This window comes from Sander lucioperca, chromosome 24 (assembly GCF_008315115.2).
Source record: "Sander lucioperca isolate FBNREF2018 chromosome 24, SLUC_FBN_1.2, whole genome shotgun sequence".
In the NCBI taxonomy this organism is placed as follows: domain Eukaryota; kingdom Metazoa; phylum Chordata; class Actinopteri; order Perciformes; family Percidae; genus Sander; species Sander lucioperca.
The window spans coordinates 17,290,163-17,302,788 of record NC_050196.1 but is presented as its reverse complement, the minus strand read 5'-3'; the positions used below and the strand labels follow the sequence as shown (position 1 = coordinate 17,302,788).

At 41.8% G+C, this 12,626-nt stretch overlaps 1 protein-coding gene across 6 annotated transcripts in view; it reads right to left on the bottom strand.

Moving 5' to 3' along the window:
- The window catches only part of LOC116044405 (beta-galactoside alpha-2,6-sialyltransferase 2-like), an 18,995-nt gene extending 6,483 nt beyond the window's left edge, over positions 1 to 12,512 (bottom strand). Inside the window, exons 1-7 of one of the 6 annotated variants that reach the window (XM_035998386.1) lie at positions 12,322 to 12,512; positions 10,319 to 10,436; positions 10,200 to 10,252; positions 3,656 to 3,914; positions 2,097 to 2,181; positions 1,526 to 1,623; positions 789 to 890 (exon numbers count right to left, since the gene is read on the bottom strand). In XM_035998386.1, coding sequence (XP_035854279.1) covers positions 789 to 890; positions 1,526 to 1,623; positions 2,097 to 2,181; positions 3,656 to 3,914; positions 10,200 to 10,252; positions 10,319 to 10,435 — 714 coding nt within the window. In that variant the 5' untranslated portion in view covers position 10,436; positions 12,322 to 12,512. Of the gene's footprint in view, positions 1 to 788; positions 891 to 1,525; positions 1,624 to 2,096; positions 2,182 to 3,655; positions 3,915 to 10,199; positions 10,443 to 11,496; positions 11,762 to 12,321 lie in introns of those variants that run through there. The other 5 variants (XM_035998385.1, XM_031291535.2, XM_031291538.2 and 2 more) reach the window with 5 other exon arrangements.
- Positions 12,513 to 12,626: the final 114 nt, after the last annotated feature.

The window sequence follows — 12,626 nt, the reverse complement described above, 5'->3', positions numbered from 1 at the left end:
ACCATCCCATAATGTCTACATGGTTGTAGAAGCTAGAAGTCCGTATGAAATCAACCTTGTTTTAAGAAAAACTACACTACCCACAATGCTAAGCGTAACAGCAACGTCTCTGATTGGTCCAACTTGCTGATTGAGCTTCTGCCATTGAAGTCTATGAGAGTTTCTGTACACGGTCTGGTAAATTAAAAAAATTGCGCCAAATCAAATGTATGCTCAGTGTTCGTCTCGTAGCTGGTTGTCATGGTTACAGACTTAAAACTCTTTATATCAGCAATTTCTAAAACGTCAATGAAGCTAACTGAACGGGGGAAAAAAGCACCACACAGCCGTTAAAAAAGTGGGCGGTTCGGGGCGCCAGGGTAGCTCACCCGGTAGAGCGTGAGCCCCGTGTACAGAGGCTCAGTCCTCGCCGCAGCGGCCACAGGTTCAATTCCAACCTGCGGCCCTTTCATGCCTAAATCTGTCCTTTCAAATAAAGGCCTTAAAAGCCAAAAAAATCTTTAAAAATGAATAAAAAAAGTGTGCGGTCACTGTTGAGCTCTACTGCAATGGCGATATGATTCAGGATATCAGACGGAAACAATTATTAACACTGACAATAATGAGATTTAACATTACTAAAAAATAAAATACAATTACTACAAAATAAAATACCATTACTACAAAATAAAATACAATTACTACAAAATAAAAGCCCGATTAAAAGAGATTTAGTCTTTAGTTTCCTGTTTAAAAGATACGGAGGAGCGTGCCGTTGTCATGTCCAGATTAATAAAGTAATAGATTACCTCGGAGAGGTTGGCGGAGTACCGAGCCGGGTCCCAGACGAGCAGAGTAACGTTACGATACAACGAGCTGTGGTTGAACGCATGTTCGGGCCGGGCCACGATCTTAGAGAGAAGAGAAGAAGAAAACACACAGGAAACTCAATACCAGCGCTGGAACTAGTAATCAGATTACTGCAGGGAAAGTACTAATACTTCACTGTATAAATACTCTGTTACAGTCCTGCAGAGAAAATACTACTTCAGTAAAAGTGTGTAAATATCATCAGGAAAATGTAGTTAAAGTATTAAAGAAAAATCCTCACGTTTAGAAAGTGGACACGATTCTCTCTCTCTCTCTCTCTCTCTCTCTCTCTGTGTCTCTCTCCTTTCTGTCTCTCTCTCCTTTCTGACTCCCTCTTTCTGTCTCTCTCTCCCCTTTCTGACCTCTTTCTGTCTCTCTCCTTTCTGACTTCCTCTTTCTATCTCTCTCTCTTTTCTGTCTCCCTCTTTTTGTCTTTCTCTCCTTTTTGTCTCTCTCTCCTTTCTGACTCCCTCTTTCTGTCTGTCTTTCTTTCTCTCTCTTTTCTCTCTCTCTCCTTTCTGTCTCTCTCTCCAAACAGTTGTGTGTTCAATGGTCTAATCATTCCAGGATGTTCTATTGTTGCTATTGTCATTTAGAATAAAACAAGTAAAGTACAAGTACCTCAACATTTGGACTTAAGTACAGTACTGGAGTAAATGTACTTAGTTACATGTACCTGGGAGTTGATGATGCGGATCGTGGTCTTGCTGCCCACGTCTCTCTCGAAGCCGCTAGTCGGAGCCGCGTTGAAGCGAAGAACTGCATCATGGGAATCTGAGTCCGACAGGAGAGGAACAGAAGGTAAGTGGCTCCCTCTGGTGGTCAGAGACTCAAACTACACCTGCACCCATCAAACAACTCATGGTTTTAAAAAGCTTTCACATTTTTTATTTTTATACCAGATCATTTTGTTAAATAATATGACCAAAGTTGAAAATGTAATGTGATTTTTTTTGTTTTTTGAAATTTTTTCACATAGTTTTAATGGATTCCTTTTTTTTTTAATTTAATTTTAAATATTGTTGAAATGTAATTGCCTTTGATTTAATCTTGAAAACATGTAATAGTTTGTAAAAAAAAATTTACTTAAAATTTAATAATAAAAAAAAATAAAAAATAAAAAAAATATTAGTTTAAATTTTTTTTTATTTAATAAAATATGTTTTGTAATAATTGTTCTTAATAATAAAATTTCAATAATTTGTCATTTTATTTTTTTCCATATTTGAGATGTTCTAGCGTCTCACCGATCTCGGCTCCCAGCCCCGAGTTGAGGACGGCGGCGGATGACATCACCACAGCGCAGCGCTGGAACTCAGACGCCTGGAGACCCTGAAGGGACACAGGAAGTTACTTCACTACGCCCTTTATTCCCATGTTTTAGTGTCTGAGTGACTAATGTGAACAAAACTCTTTGAAATTGGTCCAGTATTGATGGAGAACCGTCAAATAGCGTCCACTAAAAGTTCTGTTGTTGCCGCTGACAGACTCAGATTATTATTCTAAGTGTCTGACAACATTATGAAAGGATCCCTACAGAGATAGACCTTTTAGTTAAAGAGGAAGATCCTTTTAGTTTAACATCAAACAGCCCCGAAATCACCATCACCAAACCCACCAGACTCCGTGTAAATAATCAGGACTTGTAGCGTGTATAGAGCCAGCATATCTCCACCAGACTCCATGTAAATAATCAGGACTTTTAGCGTGTATAGAGCCAGCATATTTCCACCAGACTCCATGTAAATAATCAGTACTTTTAGCGTGTATAGAGCCAGCATTTTTCCACCAGACTCCATGTAAATAATCAGGACTTTTAGCATGTATAGAGCCAGCATATTTCCACCAGACTCCATGTAAATAATCAGGACTTTTAGCGTGTATAGAGCCAGCATATCTCCACCAGACTCCATGTAAATAATCAGGACTTGTAGCGTGTATAGAGCCAGCATATCTCCACCAGACTCCATGTAAATAATCAGGACTTTTAGCGTGTATAGAGCCAGCATATTTCCACCAGACTCCATGTAAATAATCAGTACTTTTAGCGTGTATAGAGCCAGCATTTTTCCACCAGACTCCATGTAAATAATCAGGACTTTTAGCGTGTATAGAGCCAGCATATTTCCACCAGACTCCATGTAAATAATCAGGACTTTTAGCGTGTATAGAGCCAGCATATTTCCACCAGACTCCATGTAAATAATCAGTACTTTTAGCATGTATAGAGCCAGCATATTTCCACCAGACTCCATGTAAATAATCAGGACTTTTAGCGTGTATAGAGCCAGCATATTTCCACCAGACTCCATGTAAATAATCAGGACTTTTAGCGTGTATAGAGCCAGCATATTTCCACCAGACTCCATGTAAATAATCAGGACTTTTAGCGTGTATAGAGCCAGCATATTTCCACATGTAAATGGGTGAATTAAGGGTTTATTTCAACCAAACCAGAGTGGTGATTGTTGGAACAGTGGAAAGATGAACCAAGACGGCTTTTGGTAGTTTTATTTAGTTTCTGTCCACTTTGAATGAAGTGTATTTTACGATGATAAAAGTCCTGATTATTTACATGGAGTCTGGTGTAGTTTGGTGATGGTGATTTCGGGGCTGTTTGATGTTAAACTAAAAGGATCTTACTCTTTAACTAAAAGGTCTATCTCTGTAGGGATCCTTTCATAATGTCGTCACTTAGAATAATAAACTGAGCCTGTCAGCGGCGAGAACAGCATCTTTAGTGGACGCTAACAGACGCTGAACATTTGAAAATATGGTCAAGATAAAAACAAAATACTGAAGTTACCTTTGAAGGCACGAGAGAGGCCCAGCCCAGACTGAGGAAGGGCTCCTCTGTTCCGTCCACGGTCTGGACTCTGGCGCTCCGCTTCAGATCACAGGACAGCTGCAGAGCCGAACGGCGCTGCCCGCTCGGCCCCCGCGGCGCCACGTGATGCCGGAGGGAGCGCAGCTGCAGCTTCAGCTCCTTCTGGAGACGTGGACTGAGCATCGCCGCCGTCAGGTTCCCGCTCCACAGGCGCTGTAGGATCTCCTCAGACCTGGACCTGGAGGTAGATCAGAGTCTCATTACACCAGGATCTCCTCAGACCTAGACCTGGAGGTAGATCAGTCTCATTACACCAGAGGAAACTAAACGGATTGGAAACCGTTCCCCATCATGGAGAGAGAGTGTGTGTGTGTGTCTAAATAGTGTGTTCACCATGTTGTAGTAGTGTTTGAATTCTCCACAGTTCATTTCATTCACTATATAGTCCACTAAAAATTGCCCACAATGCACTGCTACTCTAAGTGTACATACGATGTAGCCTACATTTTACACGCGTATATCAGATATTTAGAGACTGGAGAAAAGGGAAGGATAGAAAACAGGAAGAGGAGGCAGGGACGGATGGGAAGAAGGGAAGAGAAAAGAAAAGCAAGACTGGGAGAATATGAGGGACAAGAGAAGGATGGATCAGAGGAGGGAAAACAGAAGAGGAAGGTAGGAAGAAAGCAAGAAAAGGAGGAAGAAAAAATGCAAGTCATGCAAGAAAAATACTCAATTTAGGAGAAAGAAATTCTCTGAGATTAAAGTTGTAAAAGACGACAATGAACGGACAAAATAATGCAACTAAGGAGGGAAGGAAAGAGGAAAGGAAGGAGGTAGGGAAGAAAAGAAGAGGAGGAAGACAGAAGGCAAGGATGGAAAGAAAAGGGAAGGAAGGAATAATGGAAGGGAAGTCAAGGAAGAATAAATAAGGACGGACAGAAAAAGGAAAGAAGACGTAAGAGAGAAAGTACGTAAAGGAGGAAGGGAAGGAAAGGGAGGGAGGAAGGGAGGGAGGGAGGAAGGAAGGGAGAAAGAAAGAAAGAAAGAAAGAAAGGAAGGAAGGAAGGAAGGAAGGAAGGAAGGAAGGAAGGAAGGAAAGAAAGAAAGAAAGGAAGGAAGGAAAGAAAGAAGGAGGGAAGAAAGGAAGGAAGGCAGGAAGGAAGGATGGAAGGAGGGAAGGAAAAAAGGAAGGAGGGAAGAAAGGAAGGAAGGAAGGAAGGCAGGAAGGAAGGAAGAAAGGAAGGAAGGAAGGAAGGAGGGAAGAAAGGAAGGAAGGCAGGAAGGAAGGAAGGAAGGCAGGAAGGAAGGAAAGAAAGAAGGAAGGAAGGAAGGAAGGAAGGAAGGAAGGAAGGAAGGAGGGAAGGAAGGAAGGAAGGAAGGAAGGAAGGAAGGAAGGAAGGCAGGAAGGCAGGAAGGAAGGAAGGCAGGAAGGAAGGAAAGAAAGAAGGAAGGAAGGAAGGAAGGAGGGAAGGAAGGAAGGAAGGAAGGAAGGAAGGCAGGAAGGAAGGAAGGAAGGAAGGAAGGAAGGAGGAAAGGAAGTACTTAGGGAAGAAGGTAGAGAGGACAGGAAGAGGAAGGATGAAAGAAAAAGGAAGGAAGAATGTAAAGGAAGGAATAAATAAGGAAGAACCCAGGGAAGGAGGAAGGGAAGGAAGGAAGATTCAGAGGAGAAACTAAAAAATATTCACATTTAAGAAACTGGTAAACTTCCACGTTCGTCCCTTTTCATGAAGTTCTCTTTTTCCGAAGTTCTTTTGTCAATTTTCTCTCCAATTTTCCGTATTAGTTTATCGTCAGGAACTGTTCATTGTACAGGTGCATAATGACCGTTATAATGGGATTTAACCAATGTAATGATCCACTTTTGGATGGACTGAGTCCTCTCTGATTAAGAGTAGAAAAATAATCAGTCCTTCCAGAAAAATGCAGAGTTTTTTTGTGATTGTTGTGGCAAAAATCCTTGATTATGCGTCACGTTTTCTTAAAAAAATGTGATGGAATATGCGGGATATTTATGCAATTTTATGTGATGAAATTGCGGGAACTTGCAAATACTGCGGTTCCATCATAGCTTCATCGCGGGGTTTGCAGCTTTTCGATGATGTTCACGTCGCGTAATTACATCACTTCATAAAGTTTCCATGGCAACAGGGGAAAACGGCTGCTCTTGTGTGAAGTAAACGCAACATTTTTCAACTTCATGCTAAGATATGTGTGACTTTTTTGCAAAGAAAATGCGGGGATTATGAAATCATGCAAGCCCTCCATATTTTGCGCTGAAATTGGCAATTTATGCGGCGTAAGTGCGGCGTATTTGAAGAAATGCGCCCCCGCTGATTATGCATTGAATTATGCGATCGCATAATCACGTTTTTCTGGAGGGACTGGATACTGGGCTAATGAGAATGCATTGATCATGAGCCTATAACATAACTGGTCTGATTATCCATTGTTTTTAAATGTACTGAGTGGCATTGTTTTGGCCTTTTCCTGTTCACGGTCCGTGATGGGAGCGCCACTTTGTGAATGAATGACGTCATTCAAGAGCCGGACCTGATTGGTCCTGGTACAGGTCCTGGTTGAGGTGAATGTGTGAATTTACCTGATGAAGGTCTGAGACCCAAACGTTGTATTTTTCTAAATAAATGATTGCTTGCGTAATGGTCAGTGTGCGGGACTTTTCTCTAAGCTCTCCAAATGCCATAAAATTAACTAAAACACCCAAATTCAATGAAAGTAGTGACTGATTATTTATATAACTTGTGAAGAGGGTTATATGGAACCATCCACGTTATTTATTTATTTTTTTACAATTAGAGATGCACCGATTGGCCGGTTTTCACGTGCTCGGCCATGACCGGCGACCGGCAGGTCAGTCTGACATATGGTGATTTCATGCTGGTCAACGCTACAATTAACTGACAACATAAGTTATACCAGTTACAGTTCTCCAGGACCCACGCACACACGGACGCCACAGCACGGACGCCACAGCACGCTCTCTTTTTCCTTTCTCTCAACTTTTCCTCCGTGTGTGGCGCGTACCCGCTCGCGGTGTGAAGCGTGTGTCGGCGCTATTCTCCACATGTAGGAACCTGGTGAATTAACCTGCAACATGTCAGCTGTTTGGGAATTCTTCAGCGTGTGTGCAGAAGATAACAAGTTTACAATATGCAACACCTGCAAGGAGAAAGTAGGGCGTGGAGGGACGACACCAAAAACCTAAATCACATTTCTTTAGTTGGATATTGGATGTGAAAAGAAGGAAATGGTTCTAACATTGCTCTTTAGATGTGTGTGAATGTCCCACACCAGGAGTAATTTATATAGTTCTATTTTATAGTGATCATTTATCTGTTCAACACATGTTCTATTAAAGAAAAGATAGAAAATAAATGTGTGTGTGTGTGTAAAGTGGTTAGAAAAAATGAAATCGGAATCGGCTAAAATCAGTATCAGCTGGTCTAACAAAGAAAATCAGAATCGGCCTAGAAAGTTGTAATCTGTGCATCTCTAATTACAATTTGATTGAAAGAAACACAAATTTCTGATGTAGAAACTTTTTGAAAATGGGTCAAATTTGACCCGAGGAAACAGGAGGGATAGAAATGTCAACTTGTCTGCTGGGTCTGTGCTGTGCATCCGTTTGATCTTTCTATCTTTTATTATTTGTACATTTAAAATGTTCTTGAGCGTCGAGTAATACGCCCATGAATAAAATGTTTAAATTCTTGTTATTCTTATTATTAAAGTACATTTAAAATCCTTTATTGATGCTTAACTAACACATGTTAGTGCTGAACACTAAGTGTGTTTTCAGGGAAATTAGTTTAGTGCATTTTAAGTACTCTGTACATATCTTTTCTTAACCTTCCGGTTGTCCTCGAGTCAAGTTCAAAAAGTTTCTATATCAGAAATTTGGGTTTCCTTTAACCAAATTGTCAAAAGAAATAACATGGATGGTTCCATACAACGCTCTTTACATGTAAAATTAATGATCAGTTCACTACTTACTGCGGCTGTAAGCAGTCCAAAAAGTGCTGCCGCGAGGGGCTAAACACAGAGAGACACCCTGTGACGCGCTCCAGATTGTATTGCAATGATTTTTATTCTTCCACACGTACAATACACTTAGCACTGCAGTTACCAAATGTAACTATTACCTGTGAGTAGAATAATTGCGTTAATGCAGTGTGATGCGGTCAACAGAAAGTTTTAGCTCCCAGGCTCACCCCCTCTCCGTCAACGCCCAAAAAACCAACAGGTGCACAGGTGAAGCAAACCAATAGACCAGTGGTTCTCAAATGGGGGGTACTCTGGAGGACTGCAGGGGGTCCGTGTCCCCCTAGGGGTACTCTGGAGGACTGCAGGGGGTCCGTGTCCCCCTAGGGGTACTCTGGAGGACTGCAGGGGGTCCGTGTCCCCCTAGGGGTACTCTGGAGGACTGCAGGGGGTACGTGTCCCCCTAGGGGTACTCTGGAGGACTGCAGGGGGTCCGTGTCCCCCTAGGGGTAGTCTACAGCAGCGGTCCCCAACCTTTTTTGCGCCACGGACCGCTTTAATGTCAGACAATATTTTCACGGACCGGCCTTTAAGGTGTGGCGGATAAATACACAAAATAAAATGATACGACCGGCATAAAAACTGTGGTATTTATAATAATAAACGTGAATCCACTGTGTACTCGTATGCAACTTTATTAGCAACGTCCTCGTAACATCGCGCCAACAACATAACATGAGTAACATCCTCTCTGCCCCCTAACACTCTCTGGTCGCTATGGTAATGTTTAAACATGCCTTCAAAATAAGATACAACACAAAAACAAATATAAAGTGCATGAAAAATACAACTCACCATAACGCTAAATCAATGGGAGCCCTGAGCTTGTTTCTCTGCAACGAGACGGTCGTGATAAATCCATATTTTAAGTAGGACTCCTGGTATTGTCTGTTAAATGCAGCTTTCTTTTTCTTGGAAGTCGTAGGCTCTTCTTCTGTCTCCTCATTGGGCCTTTTCCCCTTCGTAAAGAAACTTTCCAAAGACGTTTGTTTTTTACTCATTTTGCTAGCTTGTGGGTTTGATTTTAGCGGCAACGTATCACGTGACGGAGACAAGCGTCAAGAGTGAGTCATAGACGGATGTATCAGAGGGAATCCGGTCATTTTTCAAAATAAAACATCGTTCAGAATAATATAAGTTATTTATTCTTTCTCTGCGGCCCGGTACCAAATGACCCGCGGACCGGGGGTTGGGGACCGCTGCTCTAGAGGACTGCAGGGGGTCCGTGTCCCACTAGGGGTACTCTGGAGGACTGCAGGGGGTCCGTGTCCCCCTAGGGGTACTCTGGAGGACTGCAGGGGGTCCGTGTCCCCCTAGGGGTACTCTGGAGGACTGCAGGGGGTCCGTGTCCCACTAGGGGTACTCTGGAGGACTGCAGGGGGTCCGTGTCCCACTAGGGGTACTCTGGAGGACTGCAGGGGGTCCGTGTCCCCCTAGGGGTACTCTGGAGGACTGCAGGGGGTCCGTGTCCCCCTAGGGGTACTCTGGAGGACTGCAGGGGGTCCGTGACATTTTTTGCTGTATGTTTTTCAGTTCCAAGGCTGTAGTTACCTCTACTGTCTTTTTTTTCTGCTTTTTTCAGTTTGTCTCTCATTTGAATTGTCATTTTTGTCGCCCTAGTGTTGCCTTCCTTCTTTCTACTGTGTTTTTATTATTATTTCCGACCTATTCTTGCCTTTACTTCCTTCTCTCTACCGTCTTTCTCCAAGGTTTTGTCGTTTTTCCATCATCATCTAAACATTTTCCAGGTCCAAGGCTGTTGTTTAGTAAATCTATCTCTGACATCGCTGTATTCTTCCTCTTTATAGAGACTTTTGTTTTTTTTTTTTCTACCAAAAATTATTCACACTGGTTAGGGGGTACATGACTTAAAAACACTGTTCAAAGGGGGAACATTATTGAAAAAAGCTTGAGAACCAGTGCAATAGACTATCACTTCCACTCAAACCGTCATGAAACCGCCCACAACATCAGGGAACAACACAATAATCAATAGCCAATATGTGGCTCCTACACTACTTTCATTGAATTTGGGTGTTTAAGTCAATTTTATAGCATTTGAAAAAGGAAAATGATAAAAGAAAGTTGGAAAAAAAAACGACAAAAAAACATTTTTAAAAAAATTGACAAAAATAAAATTGGAAAAAAGTGACAAAATTTCGGAAAAAGCTTCTAAAACGCAGGGGGGAAAAAAATCAACAAAAACATAAAAAAAAAAAAAAAAAAAAAATATGAAGTCTCGAAAAAGAACAAAATGTTGGAAAAAAAAAAAAGTTTAGTTTTAAATTTTGACCCAGAAAAACAAAAAGTTGCTTGTTGGTCGACAGGAAGACACGAGGTAAATTAGACAGATACGTTTAGTGCATTTTAAGTACTCTGTACATATCTTTTCTTTACTGAATTGTGCTAAAACTGAACAAACATTATGAGTAAATGAAAAGCTGGTGATTGTGTTTACCTGTAGTAGTCCTCAGACCTGGACCTGTAGTCCGTCCTCTCTCTCAGCTCCGTCTCCGAGACGCCAGTGGGTTTCAGCATCCTGCGGTTCAGAACAGACAACATGTGGAGGGTTTTGGCTCTGGTGAGTCCGGCCTCGGCGGCAGATCTGGGGTCCAGGATGTGACAGAGCAGCGACAGGAAGAGGAGGAGCCAGGACAGCAGCATCAGCAAAAGCCACTTCATGTTCGGCATCATACTGCAGATAAAAAGTTGTAAATAATCAGACTTCTAGCGTGTATAGAGCCAGCATATTTCCACCAGACTCCATGCAAATAATCAGGACTTTTAGCGTGTATAGAGCCAGCATATTTCCACCAGACTCCATGCAAATAATCAGGACTTTTAGCGTGTATAGAGCCAGCATATTCCACCAGACTCCATGTAAATAATCAGGACTTTTAGCGTGTATAGAGCCAGCATATTCCACCAGACTCCATGTAAATAATCAGGACTTTTAGCGTGTATAGAGCCAGCATATCTCCACATGTAAATGGGTGAATTAAAGGTTAATTTCAACCAAACCAGAGTGGTGATTGTTGAAAGATGAACCAAGACGGCTTTTGATAATTTTATTTAGTTTCTGTCCACTTTGAATGAAGTGTGTTTTACGATGATAAAAGTAGTGATTATTTACATGGAGTCTGGTGGGTTTAGCGAACGCTTACTTATGTTTTTTGTTTAAAAAAAAGGATCTTCCTCTTTAACTAAAAGGTCTATCTCTGTAGGGATCCTTTCATAATGTTGTCAGAAACTTAGAATAATAATCTGAGTCTGTCAGCAGCAACAACAGAACTTTTACTAGACGCAAAGTAAAGTCACTAAGACAAAAAAACTTGCGTAAAGTTGCCCTTGAAGTAGATTTTGATGCTGATACTTTTAAAAACTTTTACTTGAGTAAGATTCAGCACGATCACACACACATAGAAAAACTCCTGAATGTCCTGAAACTGTGTTCCTGTTAATGTGTCCATCCATTCGCTGAATTTTAAAGAGCTTCACTTCATTAACAGTCACACAGAGTTCAGCACTGATTCAGGTATCCATGGCAACATCAACAGACAGAGTCCCAAAAACACCACAACAACAGAGCTGACTGAATCATTGTCTGTTCAAACTCATGTTGATCGATTCATTATTCTTGCTTTAATATGTCAGCACTTTGCGGGGGTGTAAACGTTTCAAAATACAAGTCTGATGTTCTGCCATAAACACAGAATATAACATTGATAAATATCCTAATCAATCATTATGATCACCTTCTTAATCAGGTCATTATCCCGCAGCAGGAAACAGCAACCATCGGGGTACTCCGGGGGAGAAAAAAGCTCCGAAGAAAACCGAGTGAACCCGAGTGGAATGTTCAGAAGTTTGAAATGTTTCCGAGCGGCTGCAGGCGTAAAGGGAAGCCGAGATTAGAGCGCGGTGAGCGGGTATATCCTACTGAATTTCCGCGGAGAGAAGACGGTCCGACGGGGGGAGATGCTGCCGGACACAGAGAGGGGAGGGCGGGCTGAACCCCACATCCTCCAAAGGGTACACACCACTGGGAGCTACAATACTACTACAAAACTACTGCGCTCATAGATTTCAACATCGGGATTCGGGAAGTAAAAAATCCCGTTAACATATCGGCGATGTCACGAAGAAATACTACATTACCCACAATCCCAACCGTAACAGCGACATCGGCTAGCTAGCTACTAACTGAAGTTTATGTAGCTACAGTTTGTTCATTTAACTTATTTTTTTTTGCCCTTTTCAAAATATCTTTCTGAGCCGAATTAAATGTTTTATGGTCACGGTCCATGTTGTAGCTGGTTGCCTTGATTCCAGGCTTAAAACTTTTTTTAATCTGCATTTTCATAAAAAAATCAATGAGATAAAATGAAAAGATTTTTTTTTTTTTATATCTGATTTAATTAATCTGAGCAGATAAAATATAAAACAAGTACCATAATTAAATGTTATAGTTCACCTGTGTTATGATTAAATAAAACCGATGATTTAAACATAAATAAATATAGCAGAGTGAAGCCTCCCGCCAATCAACCAGCTCTGCGTAGCTAAATTAACGGTTTTACCTGCAGCTGGTGTGTCGGCCGTTGGTCCTGATGTCCGCTCCTCGGTCTGTTTAACGGCTCCTCGTTTGTGTTTTTGTTTAAATCCAACTTGATACGACAAGTGAATCCTCCCACACACCGACCGTTAGAGCCTGACACCCTCGCGCCAGTCAGACGTCGCGCCATTTTGATACGAAAGCCCCGTCCGGAAGAGAACGGAAGTCCCGCCCCTTTTTTTTCCTGTGCTGACGCTTTTTCCAACCTTTTGCTGTTGTTGTCGGTACACGATCCGTTCTGCACATGCGCAAGATAATACTGTTTTACGT